The sequence below is a fragment of the Labrus mixtus genome, chromosome 21 (assembly GCF_963584025.1).
Source record: "Labrus mixtus chromosome 21, fLabMix1.1, whole genome shotgun sequence".
NCBI lineage: Eukaryota > Metazoa > Chordata > Actinopteri > Labriformes > Labridae > Labrus > Labrus mixtus.
The window spans coordinates 20062032-20074919 of record NC_083632.1 but is presented as its reverse complement, the minus strand read 5'-3'; the positions used below and the strand labels follow the sequence as shown (position 1 = coordinate 20074919).

Sequence of the window (12888 nt, the reverse complement as noted above, 5' to 3'; positions counted from 1 at the left end):
TCTTTTAACTTAAGTACTTTTTTTCACTCAGTCACCATTCACTTTATATTTCATCATTTATTGAATCAAGCAAAACAGAACTTCCTGTGAAGCATCCATGTGTTGTAGCAGCTCCATCTTTGTTTACCCTGAAAAGAAAATTAAACATGACTCCTGCTGGGAACGAAACCTAAGTGCAGCATTAGGTCAGCCAAGGATTAGACATCGAATATCCCAGAAGTACAACTGCTTCATCTACAAACATGCAGAGTTGGCCACCCAGCTTCTGGTGGTTACCCCTTCCAGTATAATCACAGAGTGAGTACAGTACAGTAAGTGGTAAAGTGCAAGCTTGCCATTTTATGCATTAGGGTTTACTAAAGTCCTCAAGCTGTGTCTCTGGAGTTCATAAATGTCAGTGGATGAAATCTTGAGCCTGATGTGAGTGTTGAGTCATAGTTCAATGCAAACAGTGCTGGTAAATTCCACTGCGCCACGGGTGGGGGTGGGTGGGGGGGGGGACCAGGAAGTGAAATTCAAAACACATTGTGTTTTCTTTGCTGGAATGTTAATGGCTGCTCTGACCTGAGATACACCAATGTATGACCTGGTGGTAGTTAATAATAATAATAATAATTAGTTAGTTTGATTGTTCTTTTGGTGCTTTATCCATCAGTATTGTTGTCTGTGACTAAAAGGTCACTAGTTAACCCAACGACATCAAGGTAAATAAAAAAAAGGAGTATTGCTGATTAAATCGTTGGTTCATATGAGTGTAGAAAAAAAATATACATACATGCTACAGTCATACATGCTAAGTATGAACATGCTCAAGAATTACTTGGTATTTCTGGAGCAAAACAGTTAAAAATAAAAAAAGTAAAATATGAAGGAAGTGAGCAGTGTTCTTACCGTTAAGACATTTGAATAAATTCCATTAACAATATTAATTTAAAGAATATTATCCAAAATATTTTCTTTAAATATTTCATGTGTGAAAATGCTGTTCATTTGACATCTTTGTTATTTTAAAGAATATCTCAAACTGCTTTATGCATCAGTGTGACTGTGATCATATAAATAGTCTCAAATTAAATGTGTTCCAATTTAGAGAAGTAAACACCTGGCTCAAGTCCAATCACACTTACAATGATTCAATACGAGCATCTGAAGCCAACTTTGATACTTGACTGTATTTAATAAGTGGAGCAGAAAAACAGCATTTTTCTGGCTTCATTAGTAGTTCATATTTCTGCAGCTCAAGCATAACATTTGATAGCATGGAGGGCCAACATATCAACATATACATATCATTTTTTCAACACAGTAGTTATAGCGAGGGTGATGACCTCTAATTCATTTTATTCAACTCAAGGTGCACATCTCTAAATGGTGTATCAGAAACCTCTTGTGTGGTTCATCTGAAACACTCTTGCCTGGTCTTGCACGTCGCTGATGATAGGGGGAGGGTTTAAAGAAACGTCTAATTGTTGTGGGAGGGTTATTGGAATGTGGGGCGGACGGGGGGGATGATTGTTTTGTCGTGTCTGAAGGACGTGCAGTGTTGCCAAGAGGGTCATGATGTTCCTTGACCTGTGAAGGAGGATATAAAATAATAGGGCTGTAGAAACTTTACTCCCTTGAGTTCAGCTATTGTTAAAAAAACAATTTAATGGAGGTGTTTTTATTATTGCAGCTGTTTAAGTTTTTGGCAGATGTTTGGGATCCTACAGCAGTTCATGGACAAAACATGATGAATCTTCTGCACTGTGCTAGGTTTAACTTAGTTTCAGGTGCCTTTTTTTCTATATCTCTCTAATTTAATAAGTATCTCTATAGTTACTGCTGGCGTTTTTAGCTGCTATTTTAAAGGAAAACAACATACTGTTTTCGCTGGTTATGACCCTGATGGTCCAGGTCAAAATGACCGACTGGAAGCTGTGGGAAGTTTCCTTCCATATACACATCCACATGAAGTCCTCAAATCACTATTTTGGAAAAACTATCATAGAAATATTTGATCCTGTCTCCCTCCGTTCAGAAGCACTGTTTTCTTTTTGTCGAATTCCCTGAAATGTCTTCGAGTGACGAATAAAGAGAGACCCAGATAACGATGACCAAAGCCAAATAGTTTCACTGGAATGTTCTGAAAGTCAGAACTCTAAGGGCTAATTTCTCTTGCGAAAGGTTAACATCCCTGCTGTATGCTATGCTTTTTGAAGAGTGCTGTAGTGTCAAACATCATGGGAAAGTGTTTCAAAGATTGGTGAGTATTAGTCACTGTTGGATCCAAATATATCTCAACAAGTTTGTATGGACTGGCCTTTAAATTAAGATGAGACATTTATATTATAGATTAAATAACTCCTAATAACTTTGTGATCCTCTGGCTTTTCTCCCAATGCTGACACCTAGAACCTAACAAGGTTCCCATTTCTGGTTTTGAACCGGGTTTTAACTCTAATAGCTTCGTCGTATCACTCCACTAAGCCCCTCCCACCAAATGACAAACCTAACATACACAACGCCAACCGTTGTCCCTGCAAACTGTGACTTCCAGCTAGTTATGCCCGACCCAGAGGCCAGAAACACTGACAGCTGATCAATAGACATCTGAACAAAGTTAAAAAGTAGCAACTGGTGTGTACAGCCATGGTGCTCTCAAGTGAGTGACTTGATCACACGATTCGTTAGATGCTCGAAGCTTATCCTGATTGGTTGTTTGATTCAGACCGGATGAGATTTTGGAAACTAAATATACTGTAGATTTCCTTCCTGACATTAGCATTTAGCACCACTGGACCTACATACAGACTTACAAAGCTGCTAGCATGGCTGAAGCCATAGCTAATCATTTATTTAAAGTTATGGAAAAGACACCATGGTACCTATGTCCTAAAACGTTAAAACTCCCCCGCATTACCCGATTGGTCGGTGTAAATTGACATTTTCTCATGGTGATTACATTGCCATGGGAACCGATGCCCCCTGTGGTTTTGTAATGTAGAACACACAGGTAGAATCAGAAAACGGAGTAGTTTGGTTGCAAAATCTAAAGTGAAATGTCAGAGGATTGAAGATTTTCAGCCATAAAGATGAAAAGAAACAGAAATGTTTGGCATGCCCTGTGTCAGTTTATGATATGTGCTTGTGTTTCTGACATTGGCTTAGCTCACACAGCGACTTCCTAATCCCATTGTGTGTGTTGTCATCTGTGTTTCCTGCCCAGACTGTGAATCACAACAACAGGTGGACTTTAATCACACACTGAACAACAGACAGTCATCATAGGTACCAGCCAGCATTTGTTTAAGGTGGTGTCTGTGTTTTCAGGTGTGCTCTGCTGATGTGTGTCTCTGTATGATCGAGGTTTTCTGTACTAGTCAGCCATGATGTCACACTGCTGAGTTGTGCTGTACAAAACGTGAAAAGAAAAGTATGAAAGCGACGTATCTCCATTTGTGTGACGCTTCATAAAACATTGATTCAAACTCAAGAAACGTGGCTACAAAGTTATTGTGTATTCACAGGCGGGGATGTGTGTTGCTCACAGTAACCTTACCCTGCCAGTGCACAGGTGATACCACGCTGAATATAGCCCCCTTATGGCCAGCTGGCCCTGCTATTTAAAACAGAGCGGAGCATTTGGGGGCAGGGGGTGCAGCCGGAGTTGACGTTTACCATCAGCATTCTGTGCGAGCCCGAGACAGTTTGGTGGAGTTTTTCCGACTAGATAGGGATTAATCAACTTTAATTTGACATTCATTATATATTTATTTTAAATCAAGGACGTTTCAAGGACTCAAGGTAGTTATTTGTCATTCTAGAAACTTGAAATAGATTGATTTTTGTTTTTTGCTCCTATAGCTATCATTGAAAATACAACAATTATAAAACTATATATATCAAAATGATTACTACTCCAACAAATGAAACTGTTCCCCTGATAAAATAAATCATTCCCATCTCAATGCAGAGGTAAAATCCCTTCATAAATAGTCAATACATATATTGATAGAAACATGTTTAGTATCAAAAAAAAAAAAAAACGAATTTCCCCTCGCGGGATCAATAAAGTATAAATTCTTCTTCTTCTTCTAGTTGAGATCCTATCCGGATAAAATGCCTTTCTTCAAGGGCAGATTGTTAAAAAAAAAACTCTGGACTGGAAAGCAGCAGTGATTGGGTATCAATCAATCGCTCTAAAAGTCACACAGTGTGCATGTGTGATTCATCCAGGTATCAAATTCACCCAAGTATCTCTGACAAAGGTCGATTATGTTGGATGAGGTCATCGCTGAAAACCGTTACCGCCACTCGTCCAATAAAAAAAAAATGCTCATGAAAGCTCTGAGTCACTGTGTTGGAGCGAGTCTGTGTAGTTTAGAAAGTGCTCGAGAACAGATTTGTCTCATTGGTGGTGCTGTGAGTTTGTTCTGTTTGAGTGTTTGATGGGGAGGAGGTTTGCATGTGGCAGACCCCCCATCAGCCTGGTACAGTGAATGAACGGCAACAGCTGAGCAGGAGAACTTTATCGGCACCACTGCCTGTTTGTGTGTGTCTGTGTGTCTGTGTGTGTGTGTGTGTGTGTGTGTGTGTGTGTGTGTGTGTGTGTGTGTGTGTGTGAGGGAGAGAGAGAGAGAGAGATTCAGGAGGAGCTGCAACCAGAGCAGTCTCTCTGGACACTCTTCTCTGGCGTGAACACTGCTGTCCTCTCTCCGACTCTCTTCACCACTGGCCTCTTTTCCAGATTCCTTTCACCTCGGCTTTCTCGTTCTTTCTCATCTCTACCTCTCGCTGCTGTGGATTTCTCTCCTCGGGCAGCAGCTCCGTCGTGACTCGCCCGCTGCCACTGCAAGGGAAGGAGAGAGCAGGAGGAAGAAGAGAAGGAGAGAGACAGACCAAATCGATTACTCTGATACAGAAGAGAGAAAAGCACCGGGAGAGAAGAGGCGAGGCAGTAGCAGCATTTCTCTTCACACGCTTTTGTTTTTGGAAGAATTTCTTTTACTTGTACAGGAGTCTCCTGAAGCATTTGAACCACGTCCTTCCTTTGGAGAGAGAGGACAGTAATTGAGGGGACAGCTGGCGCAGTATTGACACGTCGAGGACTCTTCTTTCTTCTCTTCAGCCAAAAACCGCAAAACATTTTGGACTCGGAAGGAGGAGTGCTTTTGAATAAAGAGACCAATGTTTATCAGATAATTCAACTACATTCTAAATGATAATGCTGGACACCAACCATTGCCTGTCCTATGAACCCTCCCCCCCTGGCTCTCCTCCAATGGGAGATGACATAGAGAAGGCAGGACTGGCGATGGATCATGACAGACATGTCTATCACAGCTTGAAAGAAGGTGGGCGATCTGGTTCTGCACTGTCAGATGAGACACATGGTACCTGATACGACTTCTGTTTATGTCCCTTTGGGTTGATATCGGCACTTTTATGGACTAACATGAATTGTGAATGGGGCTTTGCTCGAGATAAGCGATTTGGTGAAGGCTTTCATGTAGGAAAGGAAGTAGAAGTGGTTATATGTTCTCTCTGATAAACTTCTTCAATAGAGCAGAGCTTACCACTATGTTAAATTAAGGAACTGTGAGCAACTGCCGCAGAAAAACCTGAGCCTGAGATGTGAAAGTCACGTCACATTTTAAAGGTGCATTGTGTAGTTCTTTTCAAACTAACATAATAATGTTTACAATAAGGATAGGTCACAAAAACGTCTGAAAACGAAGAAAAAAAACCTGTTGCACGCATTGTTTAAATTCAAAATGAACAGCAATATTTTGAAAAAAACACTTCTTTTAATTGCTAGCAGTCTTCTTCTCCCCTGTGTTTGCTGCCATGTCGCTGAATTCTCCCCTCATCACCGCCACCTGTTGACAGGCAGCTGATAGCCAACTGTCACATGATGCCTAAAATGCAACAACAAAAAAAGCCCAACACTGAAATCATGCAAATAAGAAGTTTCAGTTTTTTTATAGCCAACACTTAATGCTTTGTAAACCCTGTCCAGCTATTACAACTAACCAGTGCAGCCAGAAAATTGAAACACTGTAGTACATTTAGTTTGTGTAGGCTTTCTACTCCAGCACATTAAAACTGTAATAGGACTTTTGGATAAAAGGGAGAGAAAAGTGGATTCATTTTGGATGTTCTACATTCAGTTCAACATTGAAACACATTGAAATAAGCTTCAGTTTGTTTATATCAAACATTATGAGAAAGACTCAGAGGCATGAGTGACTTAAAAAGAAACAGAAGATTACTGAAAGGTGGAGGAAATGGAGAGTAAAGAGAAAAAAACATTGACACTAGCTAAATGAAATGTTAAACCGCTGTAAAAAAAAGCTGTCAGCTAAAAGTTATTCAGAGTCTGCGTTTTGCTAACTGCTAACCTTTGCTGGAGTGGGAAGAAGGCGTCACATGTAGAGACAGTGTGTGTGTGACAGGCGCTGCATAAAACCATGAAAGCTCTGGGAGTGTGACTCTCCTTCCTTGAACTTTTAAGTTCATTAGTATTCACTGCAGCCCTTCATGCTGTCATTTGCTTCCCGGCATGCTGCAGCATGCCCGAGCAGTGCGACGGATTTCAAGGTGTAAATAGCCTTCACCTTGCGTTTATTGCAGCCCTCAAGCCGCCGTCCATTCTTACCGATGTGAGAAACATGTAGCTGTGCTCGGGGCTCGCCATGCAATCAAAAGTGTGCTACTCTGCAAAGATGAGCTCATACAGGAGAACATCAGCAGGATTATCAAATAGAACATTTCCAATGACGATGCCAAAGAGAACCATCCTCAGGGTCTGGTGTTTGTTATGCGGGTCTGTGACAGGATGATCATGCCTCTGTGTGGGCACGGGGCTGCTATTATGGTCAGAGTGTTTCGGCTTGGCTTTGCCAAGGCTGGGGGTCTTTGGGGGACAGTGACGAACTCAGACATGTTTAATCAGATCTGGTGACACATGAGCACAGCAGGATTAGCCTAGTTGGCCAGCAGGAACTTGGCCCGGTGTGTCGCCGACCTCCTCCTTCTCCCCCACCGACGACTCTTTAACCTTAAACCTAATCCTGGGATTCCTCATTCCCCAACACTTTTGCATCGTGGAGGATGTTGTGCAGGAGGGGAAAGTCAGTGTATACACACTAAGATCAGAAACTTTAAAGTCTCATTTTTAAGTCTGGCAACTGAAGATTTGTTTTTCTAGTCTGATTATAATTATTATTATTATAACGATTATCAGATAACTCCTTGCTCTCTAGTAACCTGTTTGTTGTTTCAATACAAGTGTTTAAAAACTGAGCCTGTTTTAGATCATCAGTAAACAGAGTCATTGTTCAAAGAAGATAGAAATCCAGCATTTATGTATTTTATTTTTTGGCTTTAAGTTTGAAAAGGATGTTGGTTGTAATTTGAAATAATTTCAGTGATTTTCTTTGTTACATAACGAAAAGTACACGTTGTCACTAATCAGGAAAACTAAACCATTTGAAGGCTTCTCTTTGGCTACAGGATATGAGGATAATTAGTTGATTGTTCTTATAGAAATAACAATTGCTTATTTTCTAAAATATAATTTCAAAATAAATCAGCAATTCATTTTTTTTGATAAAGCTTTACCGTTAACATCAAAATGTTAGTTGTGAAAAGAGGATGTAAAATCTAGTTTCAATTTCAGTTACGATGTTGGTTTCCCACGATCAAGAAAAAAGATAATCAACGTTAAACGATCGTTGTTCTGCATGCTGTGTTGCGCTAGTTTTGTTCATAGGTTTGGTCATGTGTTGACAAAACCACTTTGTTTCAAAGTTATAGTTTGGCCACAAGAGAACATCACCACTACCTCAAAAACGTGTATTTCTAATCTTTATTCTTTATCGTGTATATTTATATTGTATATGTAAAATTTATTTAATAGTCGTGATCTCAGTGTCAATCAAAGTAATCAATTTTTGCCGTAATGGAGCAGTCCCTTCTCTGCACGTTTAGCCGTCTTTTTCTCTTTGGCTGCATCTTTATCTTGAATGTGTCTTTCACTGTGGCCCACAGGTTGACTCAGAAGTACAAAAAGACATCCTGTTACCAAAGAATTCACAGGCTCGATTTTTTTTCTTTTCTTGACACAACAAGCAGACTTTGATGCGGCATTGTTTCCTCTGCTTCTTCCCCTAAATGCTGTTCATTCAGTCGCCGTCTTTTGAGTCTCTCCCTCTCTCTGTTGCCTCGCTCGCCCTGGCCTAGTATCCCGATAAAACTGCCCTTCCATTTCTGCCTTTTCTTAAATTAACCATAAATGGCCCCTTAACCTAGTTGAGATGAAGGCATTGTCGTATTTAAACAGCAGTCAATTAACTGCTAGCATTTTATGAGCATTAGTACTCGCTGTGTTTACATGAAAGCATGAAATGAGGTTACTTTGAGGCATGCTAAGTCATGTTTACATGCTCTGCAGTCATTTTCTGCTGTAAAGCTGCTCAAAGTTTTTTGATGTTCCAGTTCATCTATTTAGACTCCTATATTTGCATGTTGTCTGTTAATAATTTATTTGTTGAACTGGTTTCCACACTTCAGCCTACAGTTTCATTACCACTACAGCTTTTCACACATAGCACCTCCACTTGAACACATGAGGTGTCAGAGTGAGACTTCTGCATTTCAAACCACAAAGAAAATGGACTAAGATACCATCTTTTAAAAGTATTTTTATACCAACATTGTTGCTTATTAACTCGAATAATAAACCGTGTATAACAGTCATCACAAGGCCATGTCGCAGCCGGACTGAAGCAGCTAGCACAAGGATTTTCAGCTCGCTTCAACTGGAAATGAGAGAGAAATAAAGAGAGCAGAAAAAGAGAAGAGAAAAAACTGCAGCGTTTGTTGCTCGGCCGCTTTGGAGATGTGAGGCTTGGATCGAGGGAAAGTGTAAGATTCCCTCTCCCAGAATAAACCTTTTCCCTGGAAGTGCCAAGTGTCTCGGCGGCATCTTACCCTACACTCCTGCCATGGCACGGTCAGAGTGCGTTTTTGTGTGTGTGTGTGTGCGGGGCTCAGGCAACACGTGAGTCTCTTAAGTGTTTGCCTGTGTGTTTGGCTCTGAGGGAATATTCATCTTTTAGCTGCTGCACTGCTGCGACGTACACATGAACGTGCCTGGCTGTGTTTAGGTCAGTGTGTTTACCTCCCTGAATGTGTAACTGACATGTTATTGCTTCCAGAGGGGAGAGTCTCTAGTGCTGGTCTGATGATCCTTCATGATGTGGAGCATACACACACTCTGTAAACATAACAGAGGGGAGCTTGGACCGCCGGCAAGGATTTAGAGCCGAGGGATGACATTTAGATTCAAAGGGTCTGACGTTATTTCGGCCTGGGTTGTTTGTCATAACACTGAGCTAACGCAGCAGCAGCTACACAGGACGGCTAACTGGCTAGCTAGCTCAGCTTCTAGCACCAATGATGTCACTGTGTCACTGAGAAGGAACAGGTGCTGCTTGTGTAGCAGATACAAGCCCGGCCTGAAATGTTCAGGAGGCCTCCGTGGTGGGTTCCACTTCACACTCACACACACACACACACACACACACACACACACACACACACACACACACACCTCAAACAGGGACAGCTGGCGTGTTTAGACTAAGGAGTCTCAGCTGAGTTGAGCTGAATCTGAATGTGAAAATAGTTTTCAGTTTTAAAATGGAAACTTGGCTGTTGCCAAGAAGCACAGTGGAAGTATAGTGAGGTATCAGTTACTTACGGACTCAGTGACAAACCTGTAGCTGCTCTGTACATTCTTGTCATTGTCGCTGATGTGATTGTAGGTGGTCAGTTGTCTGTTTGGCTGAAGGTCCAACTCACCTCTCTAAATTCTATGTGTTTCAGTTTAGTTACCACAGCTGCCTTTAGCCCCAACTTTACCATGACCCGGATGACTGAGAACATACACAGACACAGCAGCAACTTATCAGACACAGTGAAACACTCATAACATACAGATTGGAAGAACTGCGGTATAAAACTAACCAATCCAATGAATATTTAACAAACAAGGCAAGGCAAGGCTAGTTTGATTATGAAGCACCTTTCATACAGGGAATAATTCAAAGTACTTTATGTAGTAAAGAAATATGACATCAAGCAAAGACAGCAGGCTACAGGTAAAGAGTAGATATTCTAAGAAAAGAAAAATATGTGAAATAAGAGAAATGAAACAAACACAGAACAATAACACGTGCAAAAGAAAATGATTTAATAAAGAAAAGCAACAGCAATGGTTAAGAGACATTTCTAAACACAGTCTGTTTCTCTGACAGCCTTGGGTAGCAGGTAGGCGTTGGTTTTGTTGCACGGTTTCAAAGTAGGCTGAGCACACAATTTTTTTCATTTGAGTGATGCTTTGTATTCAGAAAGCTTGAAGTAGAGGATCTCAAGGCTGTTAGGGATTTAAAACCACAAAGAATGAATAATGGAAGCCAGACAAAAACCAACCATCAAGAGCCATGCAAACTAGTAAAACTTTCAAATTAGTCACAAAAGATGCTGGGAACCAGTGCAGATTGGATACAGATGTTAAAGTACGATCCACTTACATGATCATATCTTTGAAAATATGTTACAAGGTTGTCAGAATTTCCAATACTTCAAAACGTTTGAAGATACAGTCAGTAGCTTTTCCCCAAAAATCAAATATGGACTTATACTCTAGTAATTCAGCACATTCATCACTTTTGGGCCTCCTCCATAAATTTGTGGTGGTGACTGTGTCTCTGTGTCTGCAGAGACCCTGCCCTCTGCCTTTATTTTGATATATTGGTTGACATCGGACATTTCTGGTTGGGGAGTAAGTGTATCTTCCCCAGCCAGTGACAGCACGCAGGTCAGTTTGGGATTGGATACAATTCAGCGATTAGATGTGGACTTAGTGGCAAAGAAGGGAAAATATAATCATAGTTAGGGCGAGACGCCACCCGGGTTAAGCTCGTTCCAAAATGATGGTGAACCTTGGGTTGTCTTGGTCTTGTCTGTTGGTCAGGCAGGTGCTAAACACAGGTGGTTAACTTGTGTTAGTGTGCTAAATGATCGGCTTGTTGTAATATTCTCAGGTAGCTTGCAGCGTAGGTACAAGCAGTAAATGAACACACTATGTCCTGCAGTGAGCGTGTGCTTCTGGTGGGGATGAGATTTAAATGTTGTGTTTACAAGCTGCAACGAACATTGCTATTGACTCTACCTTCTACCTGCTCGATTGCATCAAAAAAATACCAAAAAAATATTTTTAAACTTGAGATCTTCAGTCATAGTTTAAACTAAAAGCTGCCTTAAGCAAGGAGAGAGCACTGTCTACTTTTCACAAATAGTGTGCAGGAGCTTGCTTGAAATTTTGGCTAATCTGAAAGAAGAAATGATCCAGTATGGGGTGCCTAGGACTTGCCTGGTTTTGAATCGGGTATCAGTATTGTTTAGTTTTTTACTAATATCAAATCTAAGTTCAATATTCTGGTATTGTGACAGCCCTTCTCTGTTTAAACAAAGGGAAACAATAAATTATGACTTGGAGCCTATCTCTAAAAAGAACAAAGATAAGTACATCTGGTTTACAACAAGAACTGAAATGTGGTGTGTAGAAAGTTTAGACATCATCCAGCTCCTTTGTCCAGTGCTGTGTTCCTTAAAACTCTCTTTTTCTCTCTCTCTCTTCGGCCTCTGCATTATGTAACAAGCACTTCCTGTTTTGAAGTGACAGAGAAATCAGCCTATACACACATTGTTTTTCCACCTGTACTCAAAACAAGACTTTGAGTGTGATTAAATTGTTCTTCCCCTGCTTGTCTCCCTTAGCTTGCTCTATCTCACTCTCTAATTCACTCACAGATGATGGCTTTTTTTTTTCTAACACGTCTGCACTCACTTGGTACACAGAAATGAAATTTAGAAAAAAACTCCAGAAACAGGAAGTGTGTAGTAAGCTGTACGCCCTTCTTGTATGCGCCTCCTCTTTAGTTTTAAAAAAAAAAAAAAAACAGAAGAAAGGAGGAAATGGGAGGATGAATTGGGTCCTCTTCACTAACGCATCTCTATTTCAGTGTGTGGATATTTATCTAACGTGGCAGACAGACTGCTGACCGCTGGACAATAAGAGATGATAAAGAAGCGCTAAAGAGCTCAGAGCTCCATCGCTGCAGTTTCCTATTCTTTCCGGCAGTCACTGACTCTCTCCTCTCCTCTCTTTCTTCACCCCTCCCTCCTTACCTCCTCTGTCTCCATGCAGTCCTCCAGCTCAAACTCCTGCAGAGACGCACACGAGAGGAACTGGTCAGCCAAGGGATCATGCCACGTAAGTCTGCTTAAAGTCTGTGTTACTCTGGAGAGTTCAAAATGTGCTTCATTCTGCAAACCTGCATCAGGAATCGTCAGCATGTTTAGTTTAAATTGTGCATATAGTTACATAATAAGTTCTTATTTTTGCAGTGAGTGATTCACAAACTCAATTAACACAACAGACAAAGCTCAAACATATTCACCTTCAGGTAGTTTGTGTTTAGCCTGACTGTAGTATTATTTAGTCTTAATTAAAAACCAAGATGACAGCTAGAACAGTGTGTCTCTCTACTAAAACAGACCATCGTCGTCTTCTACACAGGATATGTTGGTGAACTTTATCTCTCTCGCGCCTTTATAATCAGAAATACGTTCAGGTATCACAACTGCACCAAAAGTTGAGACTGCTGAATGTGTCAGTCGTTATCTGCATCTACTATGTGTAGGAGTGTGTGTTCAAGATGTGTCAAATTTGGTGGTGCCAAACCACTTTTTGTTATCAAATAGAACAGCTTCCTCTTCCTGTGTATCCACTTCCTGTTTCACAGTTCCGCACATCACAAGTGGAGGAGATGTATA

General features: G+C 40.8%; 1 protein-coding gene across 12 annotated transcripts in view; it reads left to right on the top strand.

The window, feature by feature from the left end:
• mrtfab (myocardin related transcription factor Ab) overlaps nucleotides 1–12888 on the top strand; it is a 51470-nt gene that overhangs the window by 20876 nt on the left and 17706 nt on the right. For 9 of the 12 annotated variants that reach the window (XM_061028712.1, XM_061028717.1, XM_061028711.1 and 6 more), the window contains one exon: nucleotides 12260–12325. In XM_061028712.1, coding sequence (XP_060884695.1) covers nucleotides 12260–12325 — 66 coding nt within the window. Of the gene's footprint in view, nucleotides 1–4631; nucleotides 5376–12259; nucleotides 12326–12888 lie in introns of those variants that run through there. The other 3 variants (XM_061028721.1, XM_061028713.1, XM_061028714.1) reach the window with 3 other exon arrangements.